The 15,458-nt window shown below is 37.1% G+C and overlaps 2 protein-coding genes across 8 annotated transcripts in view; one reads left to right on the top strand and one right to left on the bottom strand.

The window, feature by feature from the left end:
• Positions 1-2,424, top strand: part of LOC133616537 (3',5'-cyclic-AMP phosphodiesterase 4C-like) — a 220,554-nt gene extending 218,130 nt beyond the window's left edge. For all 5 annotated transcript variants that reach the window (XM_061975934.2, XM_061975930.2, XM_061975929.2 and 2 more), the window contains one exon: positions 1,268-2,424. In XM_061975934.2, the coding sequence (XP_061831918.2) occupies positions 1,268-1,723 (456 nt within the window). In that variant the 3' untranslated portion in view covers positions 1,724-2,424. The remainder of the gene's footprint in view (positions 1-1,267) is intronic.
• The window catches only part of LOC133616538 (gamma-interferon-inducible lysosomal thiol reductase-like), a 36,819-nt gene that overhangs the window by 12,063 nt on the left and 9,298 nt on the right, over positions 1-15,458 (bottom strand). The window contains exons 7-9 of one of the 3 annotated variants that reach the window (XM_061975936.2): positions 14,331-14,483; positions 12,514-12,582; positions 7,915-7,978 (exon numbers count right to left, since the gene is read on the bottom strand). In XM_061975936.2, coding sequence (XP_061831920.1) covers positions 7,919-7,978; positions 12,514-12,582; positions 14,331-14,483 — 282 coding nt within the window. In that variant the 3' untranslated portion in view covers positions 7,915-7,918. Of the gene's footprint in view, positions 1-7,491; positions 7,979-12,513; positions 12,583-13,755; positions 14,166-14,330; positions 14,484-15,458 lie in introns of those variants that run through there. The other 2 variants (XM_061975938.2, XM_061975939.2) reach the window with 2 other exon arrangements.

A 15,458-nucleotide genomic window follows, 5' to 3' on the forward strand; every position in this document is an offset into this window, starting at 1 on the left:
AGAATAGATTTGATAGTTTTTTAGAAGTTTATTTTCTTATTTAGTCAGTGTGTTGTACACTGCATCCAAACTTCAAGTGCAATATGTTTCACATTTTTGGGGTGCTGGACTTACTAGCGCGTAAGAACAAGAGTACTTAAGTCGATGGGTCAATACGTGGAAGGCAGTTCTGACAGGGAACGGCCACATTTAAAGTTTGCTCCACCAAGAGGGCGCATCTAAGATGAAGGCATTCAATGGCAGGCTTGATGGTGCACAGCCAGAATCTGCGCACCTTTTTTCACTTAAACACATTGAAGAACAGGAACATTTATGTTGGAAGTTGGTTCTCTATTTGACCACCAGGGAGAAGCATTCCTAGCTCAGTGAGTCAGTCAGTAAAGCAGGCCTGTCCTCGGCTTCAGTCAGATGTCATAGAGAGAAGAAAACAGTCGAGCGGACTGGAAGGGGGCGTGATGGCCTGGGATTTTCAATGTAACAAACGCAAGCCAGCTAGAAAGTTAGACATATGCATGCTCAGGGACAAATTCTATTTACAAAATTGACACCTGGCCAAAAGGTGCAGGGAAGTCATATAATTCTCAAGGATACTTGCTAAATGTAGCAGCAAAGTCGGAACATATTCACTGGCAGACCGATGAGGAATGTTGCAATGCCACTAGGGCTGCAAGTAACAACTAATTTGATAATCGATTAATCTGTCGATTATTACTTCGATTACCGTATTTTTCCGACTATAAGTCGCGGTTTTTTTCATAGTTTGGCCGGGGGTGCGACTTATACTCAGGAGCGACTTATGTGTGAAATTATTAACACATTACCGTAAAATATCAATATGTTTTTAAATAATTAAAAATAATAATAATAATTGCCTCTGCGCATGTGCATAGCATAGATCCAACGAATCGATGACTAAATTAATCGCCAACTATTTTTATAATCGATTTAATCGATTCGTTGTTGCAGCCCTAAATGCCACCTTCTGTACATATGCACATACAGTCCCATCATAATGTGTTGCAACAGGTAGCACCATAAGTATTCAGATATATATTGTTTGCAGGCTGCCAAAAATAAATAAAACTATCCTAACTTTTTACAGCCTGTGCAATGTATTGAATGTACTTGTGATATGAATATTGCTGCTCAGTAAAAGAACTGTAGAGAAGGTGAAGTGGACGGCACTCAAGTAGACATTCGCCCCGATAAGTCACCAGCCGTGAACCTCAGCGCACGTAATGATGATATATGGTTATATATCTGCCAGGTGGGCTTCATCGACTACATCGTGCACCCTCTGTGGGAGACATGGGCAGACCTGGTGCACCCTGATGCTCAGGACATCCTGGACACCCTGGAGGACAACAGGGAGTGGTACCAGAGCATGATCCCTTGTAGCCCTGAGCCCTCCAGCCCTGAGCCGTCTCACACCGACGTCAGACCAGGGGGCACCGCGGTGGGGCCCAACCCCGCAACGGGGCTCAGCGGGGACAAGTTCCAGTTTGAACTCACGCTGGAGGAAGAGGAGGAAGATGAGGAGTTGGACTCGGACCTGGAAAGTCCGCTGGACGACGACCTCCCGTTGGGGGCGGAGCGGCACCAGGACTCGCCCTCCCCCTCCACGTCCCCGGATGCCGGCAGCAGGTACCGCCCCCCTTCGCCTCGCCCGTTGTGGGCCTTAATGGGACACGAGTCTGACGTTGCCGAGCGGCCACCCTCGTAGAGGGCCTTGAAGGGCGCACAACAACCAGCACAACCTGCCCTGCCCATGAGACACAGCAGCTTGGGGGGAAGGCAGGGTGGGCCCTAACCTACCAAGAAAGTCTGTAAAATCACCACAGTCCCTTTACACTGGAGACAGCCTCTCTGTAGACGGAGGGACGATCGCCCTCTTCTTTTTTTTTATCCCACATTCGCCTCTCTTCGGGTGCCTAAAGTCTTTATTTGCCACCATGCTTAAGGAGCGTGTCCACTGCAATCGAAGCGTAAAGAAGGAAGAAGTTACGTGACACTCTTCCAGAACAAAAGGTAACAAACGTCTTCCTCCTAAATAACCCACATGTGGACATGAGTGAGTTGTGTGCGACAGGGTCTTGGAAATGACTTTTTTTTTTAATTTTATTTCATGTTTAAACATTTTAACTGAGCAGCGAGAGAATCAACGGACCTAGACCTCAGGGTATGAAAAGTCAAAGGGAATGTAGCGTGGATGTCCTCCCCCGTTTGATTTACCTCCAGAGACCAACAAGTTAGTCTCGGCATTGAATTAAAACCCTTTAAATTAGGCACGGAAAGCAATCACGTTTATCATCAAACCAGCTTGTAGCACCGCACAGATTGAGCACTCAAGAAGACACTACCTGTATCGAAGCTTTGTTTTTTATACCTGAGATTTATTTAAATGGCGTCCTTGTTTCAAACGTATGTCTTTTATCACTTCTTCCTTGTACATTTGCTGGTCTTGTCTTGTGTTTATGTGCTTGAAAAGCATTTTTTTTATTGTTATCAGGGTGCCTCCAGTCCGCAGTAGCACTTTACCATTTCTGTCACTCGGCTCTTTTTAACGTGTTCCAAAGGGCTTCACCCACTGGATGCCTGCACATCGTAAACACAGACCAGTTACCTGAAGGCGGGCAGGAAAAAAATACCCACTTGGAATGTTACAAACTAGTAAAACATCTTTTTAGAGGACCTAAAAACTCTTTCAGCATTTCCACATTTTATGTTGTAGCCTTAAATTTATTTTTGTCCTCAAAATTCTGCACACAATACCTCATGAATGACAATTTGACGTTTTTTTGCTTTTTTTAATTTTGCAAATGTAGTAAAAATAAGAAAATAACTAAATCACATGTACATTAAGTATTCGCAGCCTTTGCTAAATACTTTGTTGATGAGGAAGAGGAATGGGCCAAAGATAGGTGTGCCAAGCTTGTGGCATCCAATTTTAAAAAATTTGTGGCTGTAACTGCTGCCTAAGGTGCATCAACGTATTGAGCAAAGGCTGTGAATTATTCTGTACATGTCATTTTTTTTTTTTTTTTTATAAATTTGCCAATTAAAAAATTGTGGGGTACTGTCTGTAGAATTTTAAGGACAAAAATTTAATGATTCCACTTTGGACTAAGGCTGCAACATAAAATGTGGGGGAAACTAAAGTGCTGTGAATACTTTCTGGATGCACTGTAATTGCCATAATCAGTGTTTTCCCACTGGACTGCAATCCATTTGTGGCAGAAAGTGAGCAACAAAAACAAACAAACATGAAAAGCAAAACAAATACGCTTAAAAATACAATTGAAACGTTCCTTCTGTCACTATTTTTATGTCACAAGCAGCACAGCGCTGCCTCTTAGAGCTTTTAGATAAGAGGCAGGGCCCACATCACCCGTTGCTCGCTGAGAAGAGCGATGTGTGCTTGCATATCAGCCTGCTCAAGTCCCCAAAAAGACAATCTAGATCACGGGTGTCAAAGTCATTACCATTGAGGGCCACGTTCAGATATGGCTGCTGAGAACAGTGAATATATATATATATATATATGAATATAAACATATAGTTGCTTCATAATTACATTGCCTGCCTAAGCATTTTATATACAGTATATATCCACTTACACGTATATATATATATATATATATATATATATATATATATATATATATATATATATATATATATATATATATATATATATATATATATATATATATATATATATAAGGGCTGCAACTAACAACTAATTTGATAATCGATTAATCTGTCGATTATTACTTAGATTAATCGATTAATTATCGGATAAAAGAGACAAACTACATTTCTATCCTTTCCAGTATTTTATTGAAGAAAAAAAAACAGCATTCTGGCACCATACTTATTTTGATTATTTTTTCTCAGCTGTTTGTAAATGTTGCAGTTTATAAATAAAGGTTTATAAAAAAATAAAATAAAAATAAATAAATACATTTAAAAAAGTAGCCTCTGCGCATGCGCATAGCATAGATCCAACGAATCGATGACTAAATTAATCGCCAACTATTTTTATAATCGATTAGTTGTTGCAGCTCTAATATATATAATATATATATATATACACATACATACATACATACATACACACACATATACATATATATATATATATATATATATATATATATACATACATACATATATATATATATATATATATATACACATATACATACATACATATACACATATATATATATATATATACATATATATATACATACATACATATATACACATACAGTATATAAACATACACATATATACATATATATTCATACACATACACATATATACATATACACACATTGTATACATATATATATATATACACATACACACATATAACAGATACTATATATATACATACACATACATTTAGTAAAGGGGTGGCGGGGGGGTACTTTGGCATGTTTTCCAGGCTGTATAAATGTTGTGGCGTGCCAGATTTGGCCCCGAGTTTGACACCTGTGATCCAGAGGGATCTGATTGCTCGCTAGATATGGATTAGCAACACTGCTCACATTCCTGCTCGGAGTATTAAGAAGCGGCTTTAAGATGGATAGCGCCACCTACAGTACAAGCTACACTCACAGCAGTACCATTATGTGCTTTTGAGTAACGGCGAATATTAAGCACCAAATCTAATTGTGGTGCTCTAGCTGTATTTGTGGCGGATCACACCAAATAAATGCATGTACTGTATTCTTATTCCCTACCAATTATGACTAGAAGTCCTCGCACAAAATAAACAAACTTCCATTCATTCCAGTGAATAGTTTATTGTATTATATAAAATAGTTGTGTGCATATGCAAGCTATTTATAGATGGGACCCAAGGTGTGTTAAGAAGCAGAGTTATGTCATCTACTGTATGACAATAAGGTCACAGGCAGTCCCATTATAATGTGGTAATGCGCTCGTGCGAACAGGTAGCCCAGCCCGCCACAAATACATTTAGGACACCACAATTAGATTAAAGAATTAATAAATGTACAGAAAACACTGTTAGAAATCAGGTAATAATTATCCCCATCCTGAGTCGTAACTTGCTTGTGGAAGTGTGTAGCATGGTTGATTCTGCTTTTTGGATTTTTGAAGCCAGAGCTCTTCAAAAATGTAGTGAAAATGTGTGTAGTTCCGCACAGAAAAACGGAAATATCCTTAAAATTATTATTTTAAAATAAGACACATACAAGGACAGTTAAGTTTTCAGTGCTTGTCTTTGGCTTTTAACCCTATCAGTTCAAATCTCAAATCAATGCAGTTGAACACTTCTGTAATTCATTCCAGCATTCACATTTGTTATCGAGAACAATCATTCTATCAACATTTGAAGCAATGTGAGTCAAACATGAAAACTAAAGTGAAAAGAACTATGATTTATAATTTGTTTCATTATTTACACATAAATGATCTTTTCTATATAGCCATCTACCGGTATACATATCTATACATACAATTTTATTTTAAAATATTTTTTACTATTTTTAATACATTTTAAAATAATAAAACACATTATAAATCATAATTTTCTCACTTTAGTTTATGTTTTCGACTCACATTGCTTCTCATGCTGATAGAGGGACTTTTCTGAATAACAAACCTGTATGCTTGACTGAATTACATTAGTTAAAATAAGGGTACCGTATATAGCACTTTTTTTATGCCCTTGGCATTTTCTTAAACATTAATTTATAATTCAATATTTCACTAATGATTTGCTACACCAACTCCAAGACGAGCTAATATGTGAAACTGCTGCGTAGGATTGGTTTTAGCGTAGAACGGTGGTGTCCAAAGTGTGGCCAAGTGGACATTTTTGTTGGCCCACAGCATGTGAAATAAAATAAAAACAGGCAAAATGTAAGCAAAAAAGTAGAGATGTCTGATAAATGCTTTAAAATGTAATATCGGAAATTATCGATATCGTTTTTTTTATTATCGGTATAGTTTTTTTTTGTTTTGTTTTTTAAATTAAATCAACATAAAAAACACAAGATACACTTACAATTAGTGCACCAACCCAAAAAACCTCCCTCCCCCACTCATTCACACAAAAGGGTTGTTTCTTTCTGTTATTAATATTCTGGTTCCTACATTATATATCAATATATATCAATACAGTCTGCAGGGATACAGTCCGTAATCACACATGATTGTGCGTGCTGCTGGTCCACTAATAGTACTAACCTTTAACAGTTAATTTTACTCATTTTCATTAATTACTAGTTTCTATGTAACTGTTGTTATATTGTTTTACTTTCTTTTTTATTCAAGAAAATGCATTTAATTTATTTTATTATTTTATTTTTTTTAAAGGACCTTATCTTCACCATACCTGGTTGTCCAAATTAGGCATAATAATGTGTTAATTCCACGACTTTATATATATATCGGTATCGGTAATTAAGAGTTGGACAATATCGGATATCGGCAAGAAAGCCATTATCGGACATCCCTACAAAAAAGACAATGTAATGAGAAAAGGCTGAACTTTTGATACAAATATGAATATGCTTTGTCACTTACAACACAAACCTGACAAAGCATTTTTCTGACACAATATAAAAATATCAAATTGGCCCCCCGCTTGCTTTGAAGTTTGGACACCCTGCTTGGAATATCAAAGCAGTAGATTTTTTTTTCTATATGCGGACGTTTGTGGAAAAAACTTGGAATCCCCTTAATTACTTTAAAGAGATTTTCCCATGACTTGAAATCTAAGTGTTTACAGGATGATTTGCAAATGACCCATAAGCAACTAACCAGTGCCTTTATTTTTAAAAATACATGTGGTTCAGCAGTTTTTATGGTTAAATAATGCAGGCCCAAATATAAACAGGCCCGTAAAGACTTGGGAGATTTCCTGCCCGGCCCAAAGATACACTTGGGGAGAAAAAAATAAAATTAAAATAAAAGCACAGTTTCGAATGTTGCTGAAAGAAATGACTAATTCAACCAGTAAGTCTTATTTGTTAGTAAAGTGCTTGACTGGGATAACTGTGTGCCATTAGTGTTAAAAACACCTGCCAGCCGACAATGCTACATTTTTACACTACAGATTCTAATGATTGCATTTATAGCGATAGTTTTTAACAAAGAACGAAACTGACATTTTATTACATTTTGTGCAATTTACTAGTGTTGCGCCATTCTAATCCGATGGGTGTGAGGAGTTCTGGCGTCCGTGTGTGTCTCATCTAGACCAGTATCTGTGGCCAACACACAAGTAGAAAGACCGGGAAGTGACACGTTTTAATGCACTTCCTGGTCATGGCGGCGGTAGAAAACAATAAGTTTGATTGATCTGCCTTATATTTAGATGGCACTTGATGTTTAAGGACCATTGTACTGATTCTGTCCAAAAAATATCACAACGGTTCTTAACAAGGAAAACATCATTGCCAAATAAAAGAAAAAAAAAAAAATTACAATATATGTGCAACATGATTGTGTCCCTGCTCGCGCTTACTTCCTGTTTTGAGCTGTCGTCATTCGTGTCAATCATGTCGTGCGAACTTCTTGAAAGCTATTTATTCGTACGCGTCTGTCCAGGACAAAGTACTGTATAAAACAAAAATTAAAAGAAGAAGAAGAAGAAGAAGAAAAGTATGTTCCGGAGCCTATGAAGATCAAATATGCTTGACAAGTATAACAGTAGATCTGCCACTCCGACTGCTTTCACCTTTTAAAAACCAAATGATTTTCGGGAGTTCAGGGTGTTTTATGTGGGGGGAAATGCCAATAAATTATATGGAAATTGATGTTGGTTTCATGATTCTTACAAATGATGTCCTAGGATTTTTTTTTAATGTGCATCATCATCAGACAAAACATAGTAATATAACATGCATGATTTGATGTGCTTGACTCTTACACCTTTCTAGCAGAAGCCTCTGTCGAGTCTGACCGCTGCTCCGGTGCAGGCGGGAGGCTTCACCCCCTGAGAAGACATAAGAGGTATAGTCACGTCATTAGGTACACCTGCCAGGTCAAATACAGGAGCTCCATGGAAAAGTCCAGATCCTGGATCTCCAACCACTGATATTAAGTAGCTCACCAAAAAAGGGGGAACTGCACTTTTTTGGAATTATGCCCATCATTCACAATCCTTGTGTAAGACAAGAACCAGGTATTGTTTTTTTATGCATTCTAATAGTGTACAGCTCTGGTAATGGGTACATTCGCACCCACCTGCACAAATGTACTTCAAAATGTAACAATCAAAATAAATATGACTTTTTTTTTTGTTTACTAGGGCATGCATATATAATATGCATTAGTTTGACCATTTAAAATCAACGACAATAAAAAGGAGATGCTTGGAAATAGCATAAAAATGCCCCAAAAACTTGGATTCATAGCGTTACTTTTTGGTGTAACCATCATGAGCGTTCTGTTCAGGTATATTTATTTTATATTTTGATAAATCATCGTAAATAGGTATTGATCAATCTTTAAGCTGTGTGTATTTGATTTCAGTTTGCTTTTGATATCTTATTTAGAATTGTAGTTGAAACTTTTACAACCTTGTGTTGCGCTCATGATGGCGTAACCAAACTAGATCATTTTGAATATTTATTCCCTTTTTTACATTTAGTATATTTAAATATACTGTGTTTTGTGCGTTTTTCTTTTTGGAACATGTACTATACATATAATACAATAAAGTCCCTATTCTAGTCCCTAGTCTAGCAATACTTTAATTTTGCCTTTGAAAGTAACACTCCAATGTCCATTAGTAGAGCTGTACACAATACATATTATACGGTAAATACAAGGTGGCTAATAATGCAACTAACAGGAGTAATCTACAGTTGTGCTCATAAGTTTACATACCCTGGGAGAATTTATGATTTCTTGACCATTCTTCAGAGAATATGAATGATAACACAAAAACCTTTCTTCCACTCATGCTTAATGGTTGTCTGAAGCTATTTATTGACAAACAACTGTGTTTACTCTTTTTAAATCAAAATGACAAAAGAAAGTACCCAAACGACCCTGATCAGAAGTTTACATACCTCAGTGACTTTGATCTGATAACATGCAGAAAAGTTGACACAAACAGGTTTGAATGGCTAATCAAGGTTCCAATCCTCACCTGTGACCTGTTTGTTTGTAATTAATGTGTGTGTATAAAAGGTCAGTGAGTTTCTGGGCTTCTGACAGACCATTGCATCTTTCATCCAGTGCTGCACAGATGTTTCTGGATTCTGAGTCATGGGGAAGGCAAAAGAATTGTCAAAGGATCTGCGAGAAAAGGTAATTGAACTGCATAAAACAGAAAAGGGGTATAAAAAGAAATCCAAGGAATTGAGAATGCCAATCAGTAGTGTTCAAACGCTGATTAAGAAGTAGGAAATGAGGGATTCAGGTAGACCAGCAAAGATTTTAGCCACAACTGCCAGGAAAATTGTTTGAGATGCAAAGAAAAATCCACAAATAACTTCAGCTGAAATACAGGACTCTCTGAAAAATTGTGGTGTGGCTGTTTCAAGGTGCTCTTAATAAGGAGGCACTTGAAGAAAAATGGGCTGCATGGTCAAGTGGCCAGAAGAAAGCCATTTCTGCGCAAATGTCACAAAGAATCCCGCTTAAATTACGCCAAACAGCACAGAGACAAGCCTCAAAACTTCTGGAACAAAGTAATTTGGAGTGATGAGACCAAAATTGAACTTTTTGGCGCCCATAAAACCTTCTAAAAAAACATCCAAAAACCACCAACAATACTCCATTTACATGTCTTAACCTGCCTATTAAGCAAGTATTAGCGCTAACACTGAGGACTACCTTCAGTGGTGTCGTAACTTATGCAGCTATCGACATACTGTGCCAATGAGCTGCTGTATCGCCTCTGAGTCGGTAAAAGTTAATTCTCGATTATAAATCATGCCTTTCACTTGTATTGTGAAATAATTGACAGAGAATGAGAAGTTGGTCAACTTTGACTCGGAGATGGCGAGAAAGATGCAAAAAGATGCTAGTTTGCGCCCACCTTTTTTTCTTACAAGCATGAGAATTATGATCAATGAGTCATTTAAAGGGAAGATATAAACATCCCGTCAGTCGGCATCCCAGTGCGAGCAGTAGTCGATTGTTTTATTATGTTCCTACTTTGTATTTCGTGTTTAGCACTTAGGAATACTTCTATTTGCAGGATCTGCTTATCATTTAGCTTCTAAAACTTGTAGCTCATCCTCCTTATATTCGGGCTCAAAAATATAAGGTTCTGGATCATTGTTTGTCCCAAAGTAGTCGATCTTGGCTCTCATGAAGTTTGTCATGATTAGTTGTTGTTGAAGGAAATAGCAAACGTGATGACTCTTTGTAATTAATGCGCCGCCGTAAGCTAAAAATGAGTAAAATACATTATATTATGAAAGTGCCTGTTACTACATTACATATATACTTTCAGCATGTGTATAATAGAATAGAATAGAATTGACTTTATTGTCATTATATTTGCATATAACGAGATTAAGGACTCCAACTGCGCGGTAGTGGGAACAAAATTGGGATGAAAATAAATTACACAAGAGGTAATCAAGATAAAACTAAGAATTGAAATAAACTGACTATTATCCAATACAAATAATAAGCAATCTTGTACAATATACAAAATACAGTACAATATACAGAGCAAGACAAGAGTACCGGAATAATAAATAACAATCAGTGTCAGATGTATTGCACTCGAAGGGTAATATTGCACAGTAGGGTATTAGGGTAGGATATTGTATGGGGGTGAATTATTTATATAAAACATTGCTGGAAGTTTTTGGATGTTTCTTGAACGCTTTATGGGCAAAATACAGCAAATTCCTTGACCTCCATTGTTAGCTGACTCTTGCTAGCGTTTATTTACGAGTTAGAATTCACAGAAAAATTAAGACTTATGTGCTTGTCCCACATAACGACTGTGAATAAACAAAATAAAATGCAGTTCCCCTTTAAAATCTCAGTATTGTTTTAAAACTGTTTAATTCACACATTTTATTGTAACTTTTCATTCAATATATCAAGACAATAAAACCGCAGCGTTTTGAGTGGAGATCTGCTTCCTAAAAAAAGTCAAATGTATTTGTTGTCAGTCATAAAACACAAAATATTTTCTTTTTGTCAAAAAAGTTTAAAGAGAGATTTAAAAAAATCCCTGCACAAAAGTAAATGCAAGCTGAAATTAACAAACATTTAATACAAAATGTGAGTTGTGGATACCAACATTTTGTTATTGCTCTGGCAAAACAAGCGCAACCCCTTTGTTTGGTTTGACATAGCAATACAAATAAGCATACAAGTAGCACCCAGCCATTTATATTTTGTGAAAAAAGGTTGTAGACCCCTGGTTATTATTTGCAGTTTTGATCAAGCTATGGCACAAACACAGCATGATCATTTTGGCCTGTCCACAGTACTTCATGCACTATTGCAGGGGTCGGCAACCCAAAAGGTTGAAAGAGCCATATTGGACCAAAAATACAAAAAACTAATCTGTCTGGAGCCTCAAAAAATGAAAAGCCGTATGTAAGTCTTATAATGAAGGCAACACATGATGTAAGTGTCTATATTAGCTATAATAGCCTACTATCAAAATGACTATGTGTCGCAGGCTGAAGCAAATCTTCGTTGACAGAAATGTTGAAATGTAATATTTATTCTACACATTTTTACAACATTAGAAACCATTAGTAAATCACAGGCTACTCAGAGGGTGAGATAAGTCCTGGAAATTACTGGCTTTTAATGGCAAAAGGTATAGATGTGTGTGTCCAAGTTAAAGGAAACGGCATGCTGTTATTATAATCTTTAGCAAGCTTGGTAATTTTTGCTGTGGTCTGGAACAACATGGCACACAAACAACTATCGGAAATGCAGCCAATATTACATACTGATGATGTGTACTGAGACATGCAAAACTAAATTACATACAAAGAGGATAAAAGTAAAGAATTTTAAATCAGCGCAAATATACCTACAAATGAGGCAATATGTGCATACAGCTAGCCTAAATAGCATGTTAGCATTGAGCAAATATGCCTGATTAGCACTCCAACAAGTCAATAACATCAACAAAGCACACTTTTGTGCATTAACGCACGGCATGAAACTTTTGGTGGACAAAATGAGACAAAGAAGGAGTGGAAGGAGCGTCACAGTCCACACTGGTGAGTTCAAGAACCGCCAAAATTAGTAGGACAAAACGATGTTCACCAAATACAAGCATAAACACAAAAATAATAAACAGTGGGCTTTCTAACAATTGGGAAGGTTTGTGTCATGTTTGTCCTCAAACAAAAAACATACTAAAACAAAACAAAAAATATTTACCCCATCCTTTTCCGTTTTCAATCCTTTTTTAAAAAATGCTCCAGGGAGCCACTAGGGCGGCACTAAGAGCCGCATGCGGCTCGAGAGCCGCGGGTTGCTGACCCCCGCACTATTGAAGCGGTGTAAAATAAAGCACCATTTACTCACCTTGTACAGTTGGCAGACCAAATGGAAGAGGGAGGTCATGGCCTGGTCTTCATGATCTTCCTTGTATTCCTGTCAAAAGAGTTGAATGATTTATGAGTGGACTATAATCAATATTTCTTTCATTAATTACAGTTGTGGGGCCATCCCAGAGCCGTGTATAGCGAGAGTATGGCCAACTCTGTATCAAAGTTGGGAGCAAACATGGCGTCCTGTAGTCAAGTGAGTACGGCCAGACGATGTCTTCAATGATTGGTCAAAAGCCCCTCTCACGTGACTACAGGGCGCCATGTTTGTAGGCCATAAGGTGAACCAGGAAAAAGTGGCTAGAAAGTGATTTTCGTTCCCACGTCTGGGCGTGGCGCAGTGGAAGAATGGTCGTGCGCGACCCGAGGGTCCCTGGTTCAATCCCCGCCTAGTACCAACCTCGTCATGTCCGTTGTGTCCTGAGCAAGACACTTCACCCTTGCTCCTGATGGGTGCTGGTTAGCGCCTTGCATGGCAGCTCCCTCCATCAGTGTGTGAATGGGTAAATGTGGAAGTAGTGTCAAAGCGCTTTGAGTACTTTGAAGGTAGAAAAGCGCTATACAAGTACAACCCATTTATTATTATTTACTACTCTTTTTTTGCATAGACAATGCCATTGTGGACATTAGGTTAAAAGTTCTCCGCAAAATATCCTGCCGGTTTTTTTTTTTAGAGCCATAAATGTATAGAAATAGGAATCACAAAAAAACGAAAATCTTATGCAGCTGGTTTTTCTTGTAAATGTATTTACATTCATTCTGGAAACAGAATCTCTCTCACAAATTGACATTAATACATATACCTAACATTTGAGACAAGTATTTTAGCATAGGTATACTTTAATTTGAATTTAAACCATGAAACATACAAAACATTTTTTTAAAAACGCTTCAAAATAAGTGAATAGCAACCTGTACAATTGAACATACACATGGCACATTTTGCTAAACAATGATGTTTTATACATTAAAAAATTCAGTAGATACTGTGTTATAAGAGGAAGTAAAAAATAAAATAAAACAAAGAACACTTTGGCCCAAAATGGCTGACATCAATCAAAATATCGAATAATGCGGAAAAATGGAAATACAACAAAAACTGCATTACAGTTTAGAATCTGTACACAATATGGTACAAAACAATATTTACATGAACAAAACAATGTAAACAAGGTCTTAGGTATTTTTTTTTAATACATTTTTTTATTATTTTGTCTTATCCTAGTCACGCCCATTGTGTCCTTGGGCAAGACACTTCACCCTTGCTCCTGATGGGTGCTGGTTAGCGCTTTGCATGGCAGCTCCCGCCATCAGTGTGTGAATGTGTGTGTGAATGGGTGAATGTGGAAATACTGTCAAAGCGCTTTGAGTACCTTGAAGGTAGAAAAGCGCTATACAAGTATAACCCATTTATCATTTATTTATAACTTTGCACATTGTTGGCCATACTCTCTCTACACACGGCTCTGGGCTATCCTATCCTTTGACTCCCCCTTGTGGAATTATTGTAAATTACGCAAAGGTTGGATGGGATGGATCAAAAGCAGCAACTTCAGTAGAACATTGTTTGCAGGAAATGCTATGCAGTTATATTCATTAAGGCTGTACCGATCCATCAACCACCAGCATCTGCAGCATAAAACCCAAATCAGAACATCCTAAATATTATTTTTTAAATGTTATTTATGAAGAATGACAAACAGTTTCATAAAAATGCTGCAAATGCCAAAATCAGCAGGGTGAGAGAAATGCTGCACTAACAAATAACTACAAACACAGTTTAGTTTTTTTTACCCCATTGAAGGTGACCCACGGGACATGCGTGTGGGCGGGGCTGAGCGCTCTGGTCATGGCAGCATTGGCGTGCATCAGTTTGCGGCCGAGACCTCCCCTCACGCAGGAGTCCACAGTGGCCCAGGAGATGGAGGGAGCGTGCATGTGAAGGCACTGTGACAACATGGAGAACACGCTTTACTCAAAACTCTCCGAGTGGCAAACAAAACAAATAGCACACATGCATGAATAACCACTTTCTGTATACACTGCAAAAAGTCAGTGTTAAAAAAAAATACAAAAATTAGGGGTATTTTACTTGAATTAAGCAAAATTATCTGCCAATAGAACAAGAAAATTCGGCTTGTCAAGACTTTCCAAAACAAGTAAAACTAGCTAACCTCAATGAACCCAAAAATACCTTAAAATAAGAATATTCTCACTAATAGGTGCACTTTTCTTGGTAGAAAAAAAAAAAAAAAAAGAGACCTTTTTGCTCAATATGTGGAAAAATATTCTTAAATTAAGTACATGCTAGTGCCATTATCTTGACATAATGCATACTTGCCAACCTTGACACCTCCGATTTCGGGAGGTGGGGGGAGGAGGGTGGTCGGGGTGGGACGGGGGTGCGGTTGGGGGCGTGGCTAAAAGGGGAGGAGTATATTTACAGCTAGAATTCACCAAGTCAAGTATTTCATATATATATCTATATATATATATAGATATAGATATATATAAGAAATACTTGACGTTCAGTGAATTCTAGCTATATATATATATACACACACACACGTGTATATATATATATGTATTTTATTATATATATATATATATATATATATATATACACACGTATATATATGTATTTTATTATATATATATATATATATATATATATATAAATAAAATAAATACTTAAATTTCAGTGTTCATTTATTTACACATATACACACACATAACACTCATCTACTCATTGTTGAGTTAAGGGTTGAATTGTCCATCCTTGTTCTATTCTCTGTCACTATTTTTCGAACCATGCTGAACACCCTCTCTGATGATGCATTGATGTGTGGCACGCACAAAAGTGCTTTCATCAAATGCACTAGATGGCAGTATTGTCCTGTTTAAGAGTGTCACAACATTGCT

The sequence above is a fragment of the Nerophis lumbriciformis genome, linkage group LG14 (assembly GCF_033978685.3).
Source record: "Nerophis lumbriciformis linkage group LG14, RoL_Nlum_v2.1, whole genome shotgun sequence".
Lineage (NCBI taxonomy): Eukaryota > Metazoa > Chordata > Actinopteri > Syngnathiformes > Syngnathidae > Nerophis > Nerophis lumbriciformis.